The sequence below is a fragment of the Lampetra planeri genome, chromosome 46 (assembly GCF_965212315.1).
Source record: "Lampetra planeri chromosome 46, kcLamPlan1.2.h2, whole genome shotgun sequence".
NCBI classification, from domain to species: domain Eukaryota; kingdom Metazoa; phylum Chordata; class Hyperoartia; order Petromyzontiformes; family Petromyzontidae; genus Lampetra; species Lampetra planeri.
In genome coordinates this window covers 2,859,041-2,872,930 of record NC_136152.1, presented here as the reverse complement: position 1 = coordinate 2,872,930, position 13,890 = coordinate 2,859,041, and the positions used below count along the sequence as shown (strand labels likewise).

Here is a 13,890-nt window from a genome sequence, read left to right as displayed (position 1 = left end):
CATCATGTAATGCCCTTCCCGAGTGGCCCTGGTGTGCCGCGGTGGCGAGATGTTGACTACCTCGCCTGGTATACAGGAAGTCGTGGGTTCGCTCCCGACCCTGACGCCTGCTGCTGTTTATTTGGAGTTTGCGTGTCTCTCTCCCCGTGGTCACGTGGATTTCTCTCTGGGCCCTCCAGTTTTTCACATTTAGAATCACTATCACACGTTGTAAGTATTTGTCTGCTATGAATTTCCACATGGTGATAAACCACTTTGTTGAGCTATCATTTGTGGGCAGGTCGCTTCTGAAAAATAGCTTATATAGCTCAGTGGGCCTTTACCTATTAAAATAAAAAGATAATGTTTCGTTTAGGAAACTTCTGATAATTGTTATTTTACCCTTTTATCTGGCAACAAAACTGACACCTTTTTTTACAAGGAGTCATATTTTGCATTGACCACAATACATGCAGTCAGAATGCAAACAAAAAACATAACCTCTGATAATGTATGCACTGTCCTTGAAATTGATTGGTCCACACCCGAGACAGCTTTCCTTAGAGCCTAGTCTCTCATGGTGTTGGACCAGATGATGCCAAAAGGTGCCTTTTGGCATCATCTGGTCCAACACCATGAGAGACTAGGCTCTAAGGAAAGCTGTCTCGGGTGTGGACCAATCAATTCCAAGGACAGTGCATGCATTATCAGAGTTGTGTTTTTTGTTTGCATTCTGACTGCAGATATTGTGGTCAATGCCAACATGACTCCTTGTAAAAAAGGTGTCAGTTTTGTTGCCAGATAAAAGGGTAAAAAAACAATGATCATATTTTGCTACTGCCAAATGAGGTTACAATGGTAGGTAACTTCTTTCGCACCGTATGTAGCCAACCGTGCTAATCTGAGCACGTGGTGGTGCCGAGCCTTCTCCATGGACCGCTGCAGCCCCTCGTGGAAGCGGCTGCCCCCACGCCACCCACAATGCCCTTCAGTCGGGAGTTCAGGATCCTGTCGCGGCGACGATGAAAAGGGCAAACGACCTATGTCCAAGTCAGGGTGGGATATTTAAATACAAATAAAAAAACTTCTAAGGTGAATCTAAATCCATTGAAAAATATATAATCTATCGAGGTCTGCAGCCGGTATATACCCCGCAAACATTGCCCACATTCGCCGCACGTCAACCAAATGTGTATATATTTTTTAAGACTAATGCTTATGTAATCAAATAAATAAAAATCACATTACCTTTAAAATACCAGCTGTGGGATTACATTACAGCGACCCCTGTGCAGAGTGATTACGTTTCACGATGAGCGCTCTCAATGCTGGCTTACAGTTTCAATTTGTATAACGTCTGCGGAATCGTGGAGATTGTCGTAAGCTGGAGAAACACAAAAGATCAGCGGCTTCTTTCATTTTCCCATCAGCAATGGGGGCGCTCCACCTTGACCTTGCGATGAATCGTCACTTGGCGTGAATTTCACCCAAATGCTTCCGTGTAGAACGTGCAGCCTCACTGCTACTCATTACAGTGCTTACAGTGAACGACAGGGAAGGCATGGGTGGCGGTGTCTGTTCGGCATGCAATATGGGTGCGCGGCTTCGTCAGTTCGGATTGATTGCCACGCTCACAACGCAGGCTGGAATTGAATTGTGCGCGGTAAGAATTGATTCTATTTTAGTCGTATTTATGTTGTTACGGGAACGAGACACAGGCCCCGGCAACCATCAAGGGATTCCGCACAACGGTACACAATGAATAATTACCTCGCGCTGTTAAGCTGCCATATTTATCTTCTGTACTTATTCTTACGGAATAGACAAAAACTGTACAATGAGACGAAACGATACAAATGAGACTGTATAAATGTGATGATAAAAAGAATACATTCGTTCATGGAATCGTGATCCCCAAATTGTCACAATCCATGCTCAATCTTCAATATTTGGCCGCTATAAATAGTTTAGTTTAACGTTTGGAGCTGGTGGCTTACTATTTCCTTATATTCACATTGAGTCTTTTTTACACAGAGTCATCAATGCAACTCCATCTCACAACGCTGCGCGATCAGGACACACGGAGTCGCATAGATTAAGATTTGTTTCCAGCCAATTAACGACTGGTGACGTGTGGGAGGAAACCGGAGCACCCAGAGAAACCCACGTGGGCGAGGTGCGAGGGGGCGACACTGCCCCGTACAGATGGGGCCCGATGATATTAGTCCACACTTTTTTTGGACCGCCTGGCAAGTCAGGGTACGGGGCACCTCCTCGATGCTCCACGCGACGAGACTTGCCGCAACATCTGTGCGATTCACCAACTCTCGCTGCCTCGACAGGGCTGGATTACAGGCGACGTGCTTGGCCACTTTTCGCCCGGCCACCTGGGTTCAACTCATGGCCGCAGATGACGTCAGTGGTGATGGGTGATATCTGAACTGGCTCTGGAAGCCCCCTGAGTCTTCACCCACCGGCAATTACCAGCATGGTGAAGGATAACAGAGTAATCCCAATGACTCTCACGACATGGGGGATGGGGTTGTCACCTCGGAGGTACGGGAAAAAACCCGAAACATAACATGGGATTAATGCGAATATCCCTCAATAGTTAAAGAGTGGAGACCGACATGTGACTGCATTGTTTTCAGCGGTACATCATTCCGCAAAATCGCATCAACCTGGACTCGTATTAGTCCAAGGAAGATTTACACGTTTCCCCAGGTCAGCTCCCTCAGCAAGTGGACAATCCTGGAGAAACCAGGACAGGCGGCAACCCTAATGGCGGGGAGGAAGTCCTCGTCCAGTAGCGGAATGACACGAAGGGCCTGTTGTACAACAACAACAATAACAAACGCACTGGACCGTGCTGACCGGCGCGCGTTTGTGTTGCAGGCTGGAGGCAGAGATCGATCGAGGCGAGTGCGAGGAGGCCGAGCTCAAGGCCAAGGAGAAGGGCCTCCTGCAGAGGCTGCGGGACGCGGAGGCCGCGGTCAAGGATGCCGCGACGGTAAGGGGACGACCATCGCCAGAAGTGGCCCAAAACACCACCGCACGTGCTGCCCCCCCCCCCCCCCGGTTTGCGGAGGTGCCTTCGGCCAGCGCGCGGGTCGTGCCCCCCACGCCTAGAGGACCTGAGGGACGGCTGGGGGGGGGCGGCGACTCGGAAGGATTTTAGGAGGGGGAGGGGCCGCAGGCTGTGGCATGGATACCGTGCAGGGTTTCGGCGCCACGTCACGGTAACAAAACGCGCCGGTGGGAGACACGAGACAGACGCCCTGCGAACACCGCGGTGGGATGTGTTGTGGTCTAGAAGTGAGGGGGGGGGGGGGAGAGCCATGCAGATTGGTTATGACACAATTCACCTTAGATTTGTGTCATAAACTGTGTGATGTGGGTTTTGCGGTGTCGTTACTGAGAAGAATAAAAAAATTCACTGAATCTTCGGCACGATGCTCGAGGACCTCCGACGTGCTGTCGGGCCGTGTCGGGGTTTGTTCTCGACAAGGTCCCGACGCTTCACTCCACGTGCCGGGAGCCTATTGAGCAAACGAAGAGGAAACCTAAAAACTGAATGAGCTCCCAGCGCATGGAGTGAAACGTCGGACCATCATGCCGAACCTGCAAATCCGAAAACATCAGAACGCTCTGTGCAGCGCAACATACGAAATCCTTGATTTAAAGCTTTCGTGACTGCAGGGATTCATATTGTTGGTTCTTTCGGTAAAGTCACGTAGAAGGGAAATAATAAAATAATAAAGTAATAAAAGAATGTAAACATAAAACAATAATTATTTTATTATTTCCCTTCTACGTGACTTTACCGAAAGAACCAACAATATATATACGAACTCCTGTGGCATGACACTGCAACAGCGCCCCCCAGTGACATCTCTGCCACGCTCGAGATCCATCGCCTCCGCCGATGTGCACCGCGGCGTCCTGGGAGCCCCACGTTACATTCTCGTGAGCAGAGTGGCAAATTGAGAAAGCGAATCGCCAGTTTTTTTTTTTCCGATGCGATTTTCATCTGCCCGCCGCTCTGCAATGGGTCAATGTTGTATTTGATCCTCGATTTGTCTCTCTATCTCGCTCTCTCTCCAAATCAGCTCAAGCCTCTCGTAAATCACGTGACTTATGTATGGTCACCCTCACTCTAAGCCCCTTCCCTCTCCCTGCCCGCTGTGAAAACAGACGCTGCTCCTCCGTGCGGCTCACGTCTCCTCGCTCTCCCTGTCCTCCCTCCCCACTCATCATCATCACCATCGCCCCCCTCATCCCTGACATCTTGACCCGATCTTTCCTTCTCTCCCTCCTCCCGATTCCTGCTCAGCGCTCCTCCTCTCTTGCTGCCACACATCTTGAGCCGTGCCCTCCTCTTTGTCTGTCTTGGGGACTTGTGTGCCGGTATCCCATCCTTTTCCCGTTCATTCTATGTATGTTGAACTTATTTCGAAACGTGCGTGGCCAACCATGCTAATCGGAGGTGCGGGGGAAGGACAACAAACTAAACACAAAAAGCAGTTCTGAAGAAATTCGTTTGCAATCTAGATGATGATTTAAAATTGCATAGCTCCAGTGGCTGCCAACTGTCAGAAGGAAGAGCGTTCCAGACGGCCGCATGTGCATATCTGAAGGCGCGCAATGCACACCCCCCCCCCCTTGGCTCTGCTCCCCTTCTCGTGGTGTGTCATGAGTAGAAACTTCATGTAACACAAAAGCACACAGCTGTTATGCAGCTTGTGAATAACTTTGAATACAAGAGACCAGGCTTTTTCAAATTTCCCTCAATGGGTGCTTTCTGGGTAGCCCAGCGTTTAGCGCGGTTATCACTTCAACCTTCTTGCTGTACCGCAGGAGCAATTACAAATTGTGCTCGGTGGTGGTCAGCTTCGCCCATCATGCCTCTAGAGCCGATTAAAATAGGTACCACTTTGTGGGATATTGAGCGTCGTTGATTCTTTCGAGGGACTGTCCTCCATCTGCACGGCGCTGACTCTGGGTCGCCCATTGTGATGAGTGCAACCGCACCACCACACTGGTCAGAGGTATTGTAAAAGGTCAGGGAGTAGCCACACTTTACCCTACCACGCACGACCTGCCGGATTCACTAACTGCGGCATACAAATGTATCCTGCTGCTAGCCGGACAGGCAAGGGGCGGTTGAGAAACGCGCCCCAGGAGATTGAACCGGCGACCTCTGGATTGCAAGTCCAGCGTGGTGCTAACTGTTGCACCACGGCAGAAAACAACAATTAAACTAAACTATTAAATATAATTTATTTTACCAGGTAAAGCCCCGCTGAGCTATGTACTGTAGCTCTTTTTCAGAAGCGACCTGGTCACAAATGATAGCTCAACGAAGTGGCTTATCGTGTGGAAATTTACAGCAGACAAATCCTCTAAACGCGCGATGTTGATTCTAAATGCGGAAGGAAAAAACTGGAGGACCCTGAGAAAAATGCACGTGACCACGGGGAGAACATGCAAACTCTAAATATACATCAAGCGTCAAGGTCAGGCTCGAACCCACGACCTGTCGCATACCAGGCGAGTGCGTTAGCATCTCGCCACCGCGGCGCCCCCCAATTAAAATAAATACAAATAAAGTAACACAAAGCGGTGCACATTAGGACTCGGCGTGGAGTGAATTACAACGCAGTTCCCAGGGCAGGGAGGGCCACGACACAATGGCCAAGACCGTGACGGGCCCCGGCGTCGTGTCTGCGCGAGCCCCCCGCCTGTCTAGCCCCGTGATTTTCGCCGCCGTCTCGGTGCGAAGGAGACCTCCGAGTCTCCTTGAGGCTACGCCTGGGACTTCGATTTTGCGCATTCCACCGCAAATTTCCGTTGCATCGTGAGGTTTTCGGCAGAGTGTGCCGGCAAGCTGGGCGGTAATTGGGACCAGATTTGTTGGAGTGGGGTGGGGGCCGTCTGGGCTCGGGTTTCACGAATCGGAGCACACGGAGCCAGCTCAGCTGGAAGTCCCGGGTTCGATTTACCTATCTTCAAACGTGTGCACGTTCAAGTACACGTCTCTGCGTGTGTGTGGGTGGGTGGGTGAGTAAATGAGTGATGGGTGAGTGCGTTGTTGTGACCTGCAGTGTGATAAGTGGACGAGTGAGTGAGTGGGTGAGTGCGTTGTTGTGACCTGCAGTGTGGCTAGAAGATGTTAACTACCTCGCCTGGTTTACAGGAGGTCATGGGTTCGATCTCCCCAAAGTCGCATGGATTTTTCTCCCCGGCTTTTCCCTCCAGATTAAGAAACACGCGTTGAGAGTAATTGGCTGCTGTACATTTCCACGTGATAAGCCACTTCGTTGAGCTATCGTTTGTGGTCAGATCGCTTTCCGAAATAGAGCTGCATAGCTCAGTGGGGCCTTACCTGCTAGGTAAAAAAAAGAAGCTCAATCAACCTGACTGCTGAACGAGGAATTCTGTCGAGCACAAGTTGGGGGGAGGGGGGTGCCGTACCGCTCACAAATCCAGACGGAGAGCTCACCTGTCAGGACCGAGAGGCAGAAACACTCAACGCGTTCAACCCTCGCACGCTTTCGTCGAGTTTCGGAGGCTTTCGCTCCAAGCCGTCTAAAAACTTTGCGTTGCCAGCGCTGGATTTGGGCTGTGCCGGGAGGAGAGCCTTTCTCCCGTTTGGCAACGAAGGGGGAAATGTGGCCTTGGGTTCCAACACGCGGCGGCAGCCAACGGCAACACGACGCTAGTGGGCCTCGCTCGAAGTGCATTGGAAGTGTTCAATTAGTCGGTTGAGTGTCACAGACACACACACACGCAGGGACAACACACACGCCGTTGGCAAGCGTTGAGACATTGGCCGGTAACTGACTTGGCACATTCAAGTGCGTCTGTAAGCAGGAGGTCAAGCTCGGCACAGTCCATTTGGTCATAATCCGAGTAAAGTACAGATGTAAAAAACACACAAAATTGTGTCGATGTGCGTGTTCACTTTACAGCATGGCCTTAAATGGATACATATATATAATCGGCGACGTTTTGGGCAATGGTCCTTCTTCATGCCTTAAGAAGGAGCATTACCCATAACGTTGCGAATGTTGTTGAGTTGTTGTTTGTGCTTGAGAACCACTGCCAACCCAGCAGCAGCAACATCACCGAATAATTTGCACATTCAATTTTTGAATGCGTTTAAAATCCAGACCATATGTTCCTCTGAATCAGTGCCGCTTCTTTGTGTGAAAGTCAACAGGTAGTAGTAGTTGTCCTGGGATGTAAATGTAGGCTGTCCCCTCACTCAGTGCGGGTTCAGCTTGTGCGATTGTTGCGTGTATGCGGCTAACCTCTTTCCACCCAAGATTCGCTGCATGTTTGTTCAATGTTGAACTTCTTTCACACCATTCGTAGCCAACCGCGCTCATTGGAGGTGCGATGTGCGCCTTTAACTCACTCGTATGTGGCTACACGTGGGACAACGTTGTGTGCGTACTGTGTGTGTTCTGTGTGTGTACTGTGTGTGTGGTGTACTGTGTGTGTACTGTGTCTGTACTGCGCCTATATTGTGTGTGTGCAGTGTGTGTACTCCGTGTGTGTGCTGTGTGTACTCTGTGTGTATTGTGTGTGTGTACTGTGTGTGTGCAGTGTGTGTACTGTGTGTGGTGTGTGTGTACTGTGTGTGTACTGCGCTTGTATTGTGTGTGTGCAGTGTGTGCACTCCGTGTGTGTACTGTGTGCGTACTGTGTGTGCTGCGTGTGTGTTGTGTGTGTACTGCGTGTGTACTTTTGTGTGTGCTGTGCATGCTACTCGGTGCGGTTTCGCTTTGTCCACCAACTTGTTTGGAATGCATCTACTATGACTGCTGCCGCATCACGCGAGATAAACCTGAACGGCCCAGCGTAGCGGTGGCAGTCTGACCTTGCTGCACACGCATTGGTCAGCGTCAACACAACGCGAGATTAGCGCCCGCTGCGATTGTTTTGCTCGATGTCTCATTGTGTTTTTTGTGTTGTTGTTGTTGCAGGCTTCTGCCACTGCAGGTGAGTGTGTGTGCATCACGGCGCTGTGCACGCCAGTCATTTGCACCAAAGTCAAATAATATTACCCTGTGATTTTGGGACAGTATTTCTGCTTCCATTTAACGTGAACCGCAGACGCCCCGCTTATGTGACGATTGTCACAATGATAATTCTGGCAAATCGCCCGATGATGCTGGATGTAATTACCAGCGAAACGTCGTGCTACTCAAACATTGTAAATGACGTTGATTCACTCTTCAACACACCGGTGGGCTAAAGTAGTGAACTATTTGTCTTTTGTCAACGTGACACTTTTTTAGTGATTGGCCGTGTCGGGTGGTGGAGGGTTACGACGCATTTATAAATAACGCGATCTAACCCAAAAACGTTGATTATGAACAATGATAATTATTCAACAGCCCAAGTAAATTAGGTATATTTATCGACTTATGTTCACATTTTAATGGTAACACCGATAATGATATTGGGAGGTGATGACAATGGTACCTGTTGTGATAATGGTGGTATCAGTTGTTGTGACAACAATAATAATGATGGTATCAGCTGTGATCATAATGATATCTGTTGCAATGCTAATTATGGGACCTGTTGTGATAATGGTGGTATCAGTTGTTGTGACAACAATAATAATGATGGTATCAGCTGTGATCATAATGATATCTGTTGCAATGCTAATTATGGGACCTGTTGTGATAATGGTGGTATCAGTTGTTGTGACAACAATAATAATGATGGTATCAGCTGTGATCATAATGATATCTGTTGCAATGCTAATTATGGGACCTGTTGTGATAATGGTGGTATCAGTTGTTGTGACAACAATAATAATGATGGTATCAGCTGTGATCATAATGATATCTGTTGCAATGCTAATTATGGGACCTGTTGTGATAATGGTGGTATCAGTTGTTGTGACAACAATAATAATGATGGTATCAGCTGTGATCATAATGATATCTGTTGCAATGCTAATTATGGGACCTGTTGTGATAATGGTGGTATCAGTTGTTGTGACAACAATAATAATGATGGTATCAGCTGTGATCATAATGATATCTGTTGCAATGCTAATTATGGGACCTGTTGTGATAATGGTGGTATCAGTTGTTGTGACAACAATAATAATGATGGTATCAGCTGTGATCATAATGATATCTGTTGCAATGCTAATTATGGGACCTGTTGTGATAATGGTGGTATCAGTTGTTGTGACAACAATAATAATGATGGTATCAGCTGTGATCATAATGATATCTGTTGCAATGCTAATTATGGGACCTGTTGTGATAATGGTGGTATCAGTTGTTGTGACAACAATAATAATGATGGTATCAGCTGTGATCATAATGATATCTGTTGCAATGCTAATTATGGGACCTGTTGTGATAATGGTGGTATATCTGTTTTTGACAGTGATGATCAAGGCTGTATATTCAAATTCCAGTTTCATGTTTCTTAAGTATAATGCAGACATTTTAATGGCTTTGCGGACATTCATCAACATTGTGCTTGCTATTGCTAAATGCTTTTGCCTTTCTCGAACTTTTGGTTGCGAACCTCTCCCCTCCCCACCCACCGTTATCTCTCCGATTGGGGTTAACGGCCAGACACGACACAATTTAAACCCAGTGATCTCGTGTGATCGATATATGGTCTCAGCCTGCTCACCAACGCCTGCACAGAAACGTGGCGTTCATATGAATCACTCAATTTGGCTTTTTCCACCACTGAGAATGAATAACTCTGCTTTGATTACCCCGCGACGAGCAATCTTCTACCACAATTGAGACTTCTTAGCATAGTCACAAGTAGCAGGGCTGCGGTGTCTTGCAATGCAGTATCAGCCGGGTGGTGGTGATGGTGGCTACACAAGTGCCCTGCAATGCAGCACTGTGGAGGAGAGCTGCGGACGCATCACACCGATATTGTCAAACTTCCTTCCCGTGGGCATCGAGGAGTTGCTATACCCTGGCTCGCCAGGAGACGGCGGTACAGCAAAAAAAACGTGAACTTCACTTGTTCCCCCTGGTATGGGATAGAGTGTCTCCCCCGTGGCACGTCTGCAGTTTTCTCCAGGTGCTCCGGTTTCCTCCGAAATGTCGAGACTCATTCATTGGCCAATAACAACAACGACGACAACTTACTGCAGTATATAGAGGACTGCAGAGCTTGGGCAAATGTTTTGGCGCTGACTCACCACGTGGCTGCCTTTCCCGCTTGTCGGTGGTTCTCCGCGCCTCCTCAGTCGTTCTCGCTTCGACAGCGAGCGAAGACTGTGTGGCAATGAACACGTTTTAAATAATTAGCGTTTTTACCAACCCCAAAAGGGGTTACGCTTTGAAAAACAAACAAAAATATTTCCCCGATGTGTGTGCAAATGTGTGCTCTTGCCATCGTGTCCCCGTGAAGACAATCTCCATTTGAAGCCCTCGCAGAAAGCAGTGCACCACCTTGTGATGAAGCTGACGTCACCGGATCGCTTTCTGAACTTCATAGAATTGCCTGTTTATCCCACACGTAGATGGTCCACCTTCCCACGTCCCTTGCAGCGTTCCTCACCGGCTAATCAAAGCAAAATAATGTAATTCTCAGAGTTGGAATGAAGCCAAAGTAAGTGACAATTTTGACACGGTGTTTTTTGTACAGTTTATAGTGACTAGGCCGAGACCACCAACTCATCGCACTTGAGTACCTGGTTTAAATCATGGGTGGCTGAGACCCAGATTCTGACCCGACATCTCAGTAAAGGTAAAGGTGCGGCGCTGTGTTTACGCTCTCAAGCCACTGCTGGCGGAAGGGCCTCTATTTGAGGGGGCTCTCTATAGAGCTCGTCTAGGGGGTACTTGGCCTACTCTTCCGTGCTGGCCTAGACGACTTGGAAGCGGTGGGAGTAGTGCCGTCTCGGTACTCTTGAGAGATACAGGGTGGCCGAAAAGTCAGGACAAATAGGGTTCTCTGACTTTTTTAAAATATTGACATTAAAACATTCAAATTGTTTATTCTTTAAGTTAATATATTATCTATTGTCATTATTCACGTTTATTTTTCTTCTTGCTGTGTGGCTCACCTCAAATCCTTCCTTTACAAAGCTCAACCAAGACGTTTGAAAGAAACTAAAGAAAGAGAATGCCATTTTAAACAGAGACGTTTTTAGTCCCCTGACCTCGAAGGGGCAACGAGTTTCAGAGTTTAGGTGCCGCGATCGCAAAGTCACCATCACCCCAAAGTGTGAAGCCGAGACCGTGGTGACAGTGAGCAATGCACGATCTGAGCATCTTCATGATCTCGGTAGAATATTCGTGGCTGAATGCAGGGAGGAGCAAATCAATTTAAGGCCTTGAATACCAGCAAGCGAATCTTAAAATCAAGAATAACCCCATGTGATTTGTTAAAATAAACTTTTGGGCCACCATATATATTCCCACCCACTCCCCGGATTCACCATGGCCGCTGCCGCCGCGTGCGGAGATCACGAGAACCCCGGGAGTCGAGCTCTCTCTCTTTCTCGCTCGTCCCTCTGCAGGGGCAGACGAGGTGAAGTATGTCTACTCGGAGGTGGGAGCCATCCCGCAGCAGCTGCTGGCCAAGGTGGCGGCCACCGGGGACTCCCACGCGGCCTTGATGAGTGAGTGACCCGCGCACGGGGGGCAGCTGCTGGACACTTCCCCGGGGGGGAGGGGGGGGGGTGTGGGAGGAGGGCTGGGGGGGAAGTTGGGGTGGTGGGGGGGGGGGTCCTAATATTTGAACCTCTCTAAATATGGCCCTACATTATGAATGCTTAAATATATTGGTAAATACCATTAATATACCAATTCTCAGGGTCTGAAGGTGGTGGTTGGGTGGAGGAGGAGGTGGTGGTTGTGGAGGGGTGGGGGGGGGGGTTCAATTGCAACCAACGGTTAGCACAGCAGGGTGGCAAAGTTGCAAGACCTGTGCCCCACAGCAATAAGGGCCTGGGTTCGAGCCGTGACTCGGTCACTTTCCTGTGTCGAGTTTGTATGATCTCCCCCTGTTCTGCATGGGCTCCCTCCGGGTTTTCCCAGTTTCCTTCCACAGCTAACAAAACCATACAATGTAGCTGGTATCGGCCAACCATCCCACGTTGCAACATCAGCCACGACTACGCAAAACTTTGGCAGGACTCGCTTGAAAAAAAGTCTTTGATCAACAAGCGTAATATTATTATTATAAGCCAAGCAAGCCTGTCCAGTGCCCCTGCTCACAGAGCATCGCAGCTCTAGACAGAGGACCCAACCTCAAACAGAGAGATGGGTGTTGCAGGGAGGCAACCGGTTGAATAGATGGCAGAGGAAGGTCCCAGCGAACATCAGCAGCGGATATGTATGGACGTACGTACGTATGTTGAACTGCTGTCACACCGTACGTAGCCAACCGTGCTAGTAAGAGGTGCGGGGGAAGGACAACAAACTAAACACAAGAGGCAGTTCCTCAAGGTTATTGCAGAAGGGCCACCTCTTCGTGTCTGAGGTGGCGAACCAGACCGGCTGAAGGGAAAAGGCCGATCGAAGTCATGAAACTTTGCACACGGACAGAGAAACATCCTAGCAGATGACCCCGTGCAATCGTGGGACTTTTGTCCTAGAAGAAGAATAATCAGAAGATTACAATAATTGTTATAAGCCACGAGCACAGGGCCACCAAGTGAGAGAACAGTGCCCAGACACCAGGCTGACCTTCTCGAGATCGTCCCGGGTTCAGTGTCCGCACTGCCGCAGCGAGCGTCCAGAGAGACGAGAGACTCCGACGACTCCCGCGAAAGTAGAAGCCGTGCCTCTCTCCCATCCGCCCCCCGCTCCAACCCCCCCTCCAACCGCCCCCCCCCCTACAAAGACAAAGGTCCCCCGTATAGCCTTCATAGACTGTTGGGGCAAGTGCTGTTCGCGAGCACCTATGAGGGCCGGCATTGGCTCATGAAGGGGTGGGTGGCGATGTTTTCACGCACAGCACCAGGCACTCATTTGAGGCCAAGCCGACCTAGGGGAGACCCATGACCGGTTCAGATAATCGTCGCCTGGTGTCGGCCGCGAACGGGAATCGAAACCCGGGCGGCCGGGTCCGTAGCGCGGCGCAACGCTCACCGTGCGCACTCCGCCTGACCCACGCCCGACCCCCGTACGCGCGCGCAGAGCCGATGTCGCTGACGATCAGCGTGCTCAAGGACCCGGTGACGGGAGAGACCCGCGTCGTCTCCACGGGCACGGTGAGCGGCGACGCCACGCAGCTCGGCGGCACCAAGGTGTTCGACGACGGCCGCAAGGTGGTGTACGCCGTGCGTTCCGGCGGGGGGGGAGACGGGGGTGGCGGCGGCGGGGGTGGTCCCGCCGAGAACGGGGTCCCCCAGCTGACGGAGGCCGAGCTGCAGGAGATTCTCGCCAAGTCCGTGGGCGAGGCGGCGTTCCTGCAGTCGTCTGTGCCGGGCGACGCCGTGAGTCCATCACACCCGCCCCCCCCCAACTCCTCCTCCACCCCCTCCTCCACCCCCTACTCTTGATCATGTCGATGCAGTCGGCCGCATTGATGTTGCTGATGCGGCGTGTTGATGTTATGATTGATGTTGATGGTGAAGTTGATGTTAATTTTATCGATGACAGTAGAATATTTATCTTAACCTCTGCCATACCCGCCCCATCTCTCCCATCTTTTGTGGCTCTTCCATCTCCCATCTCCCAATTCTTTGGTCCATATCTACACCTGTCTTCAACTCTATTCCCATCTCTCTACATCTCATATTGCTCTTATCTCTCTTTGCCATGGCTCCTATTATCCCTGTCACTAACATCTATTTCCTGATCTCTGTCTCCCCTCTCCTCTACTTATCTCCCCCATCTCTCCCACCTCTTCCATCTCTTCCATCAACTCTCCCCAATCTCTCCCTCATCTCTG

At 49.8% G+C, this 13,890-nt stretch overlaps 1 protein-coding gene across 1 annotated transcript in view; it reads left to right on the top strand.

Moving 5' to 3' along the window:
• The window catches only part of LOC144733318 (uncharacterized), a 201,448-nt gene that overhangs the window by 79,872 nt on the left and 107,686 nt on the right, over positions 1 to 13,890 (top strand). Inside the window, exons 4-7 of the mRNA XM_078615154.1 lie at positions 2,875 to 2,989; positions 7,971 to 7,986; positions 11,510 to 11,611; positions 13,134 to 13,432. Coding sequence (XP_078471280.1) covers positions 2,875 to 2,989; positions 7,971 to 7,986; positions 11,510 to 11,611; positions 13,134 to 13,432 — 532 coding nt within the window. The remainder of the gene's footprint in view (positions 1 to 2,874; positions 2,990 to 7,970; positions 7,987 to 11,509; positions 11,612 to 13,133; positions 13,433 to 13,890) is intronic.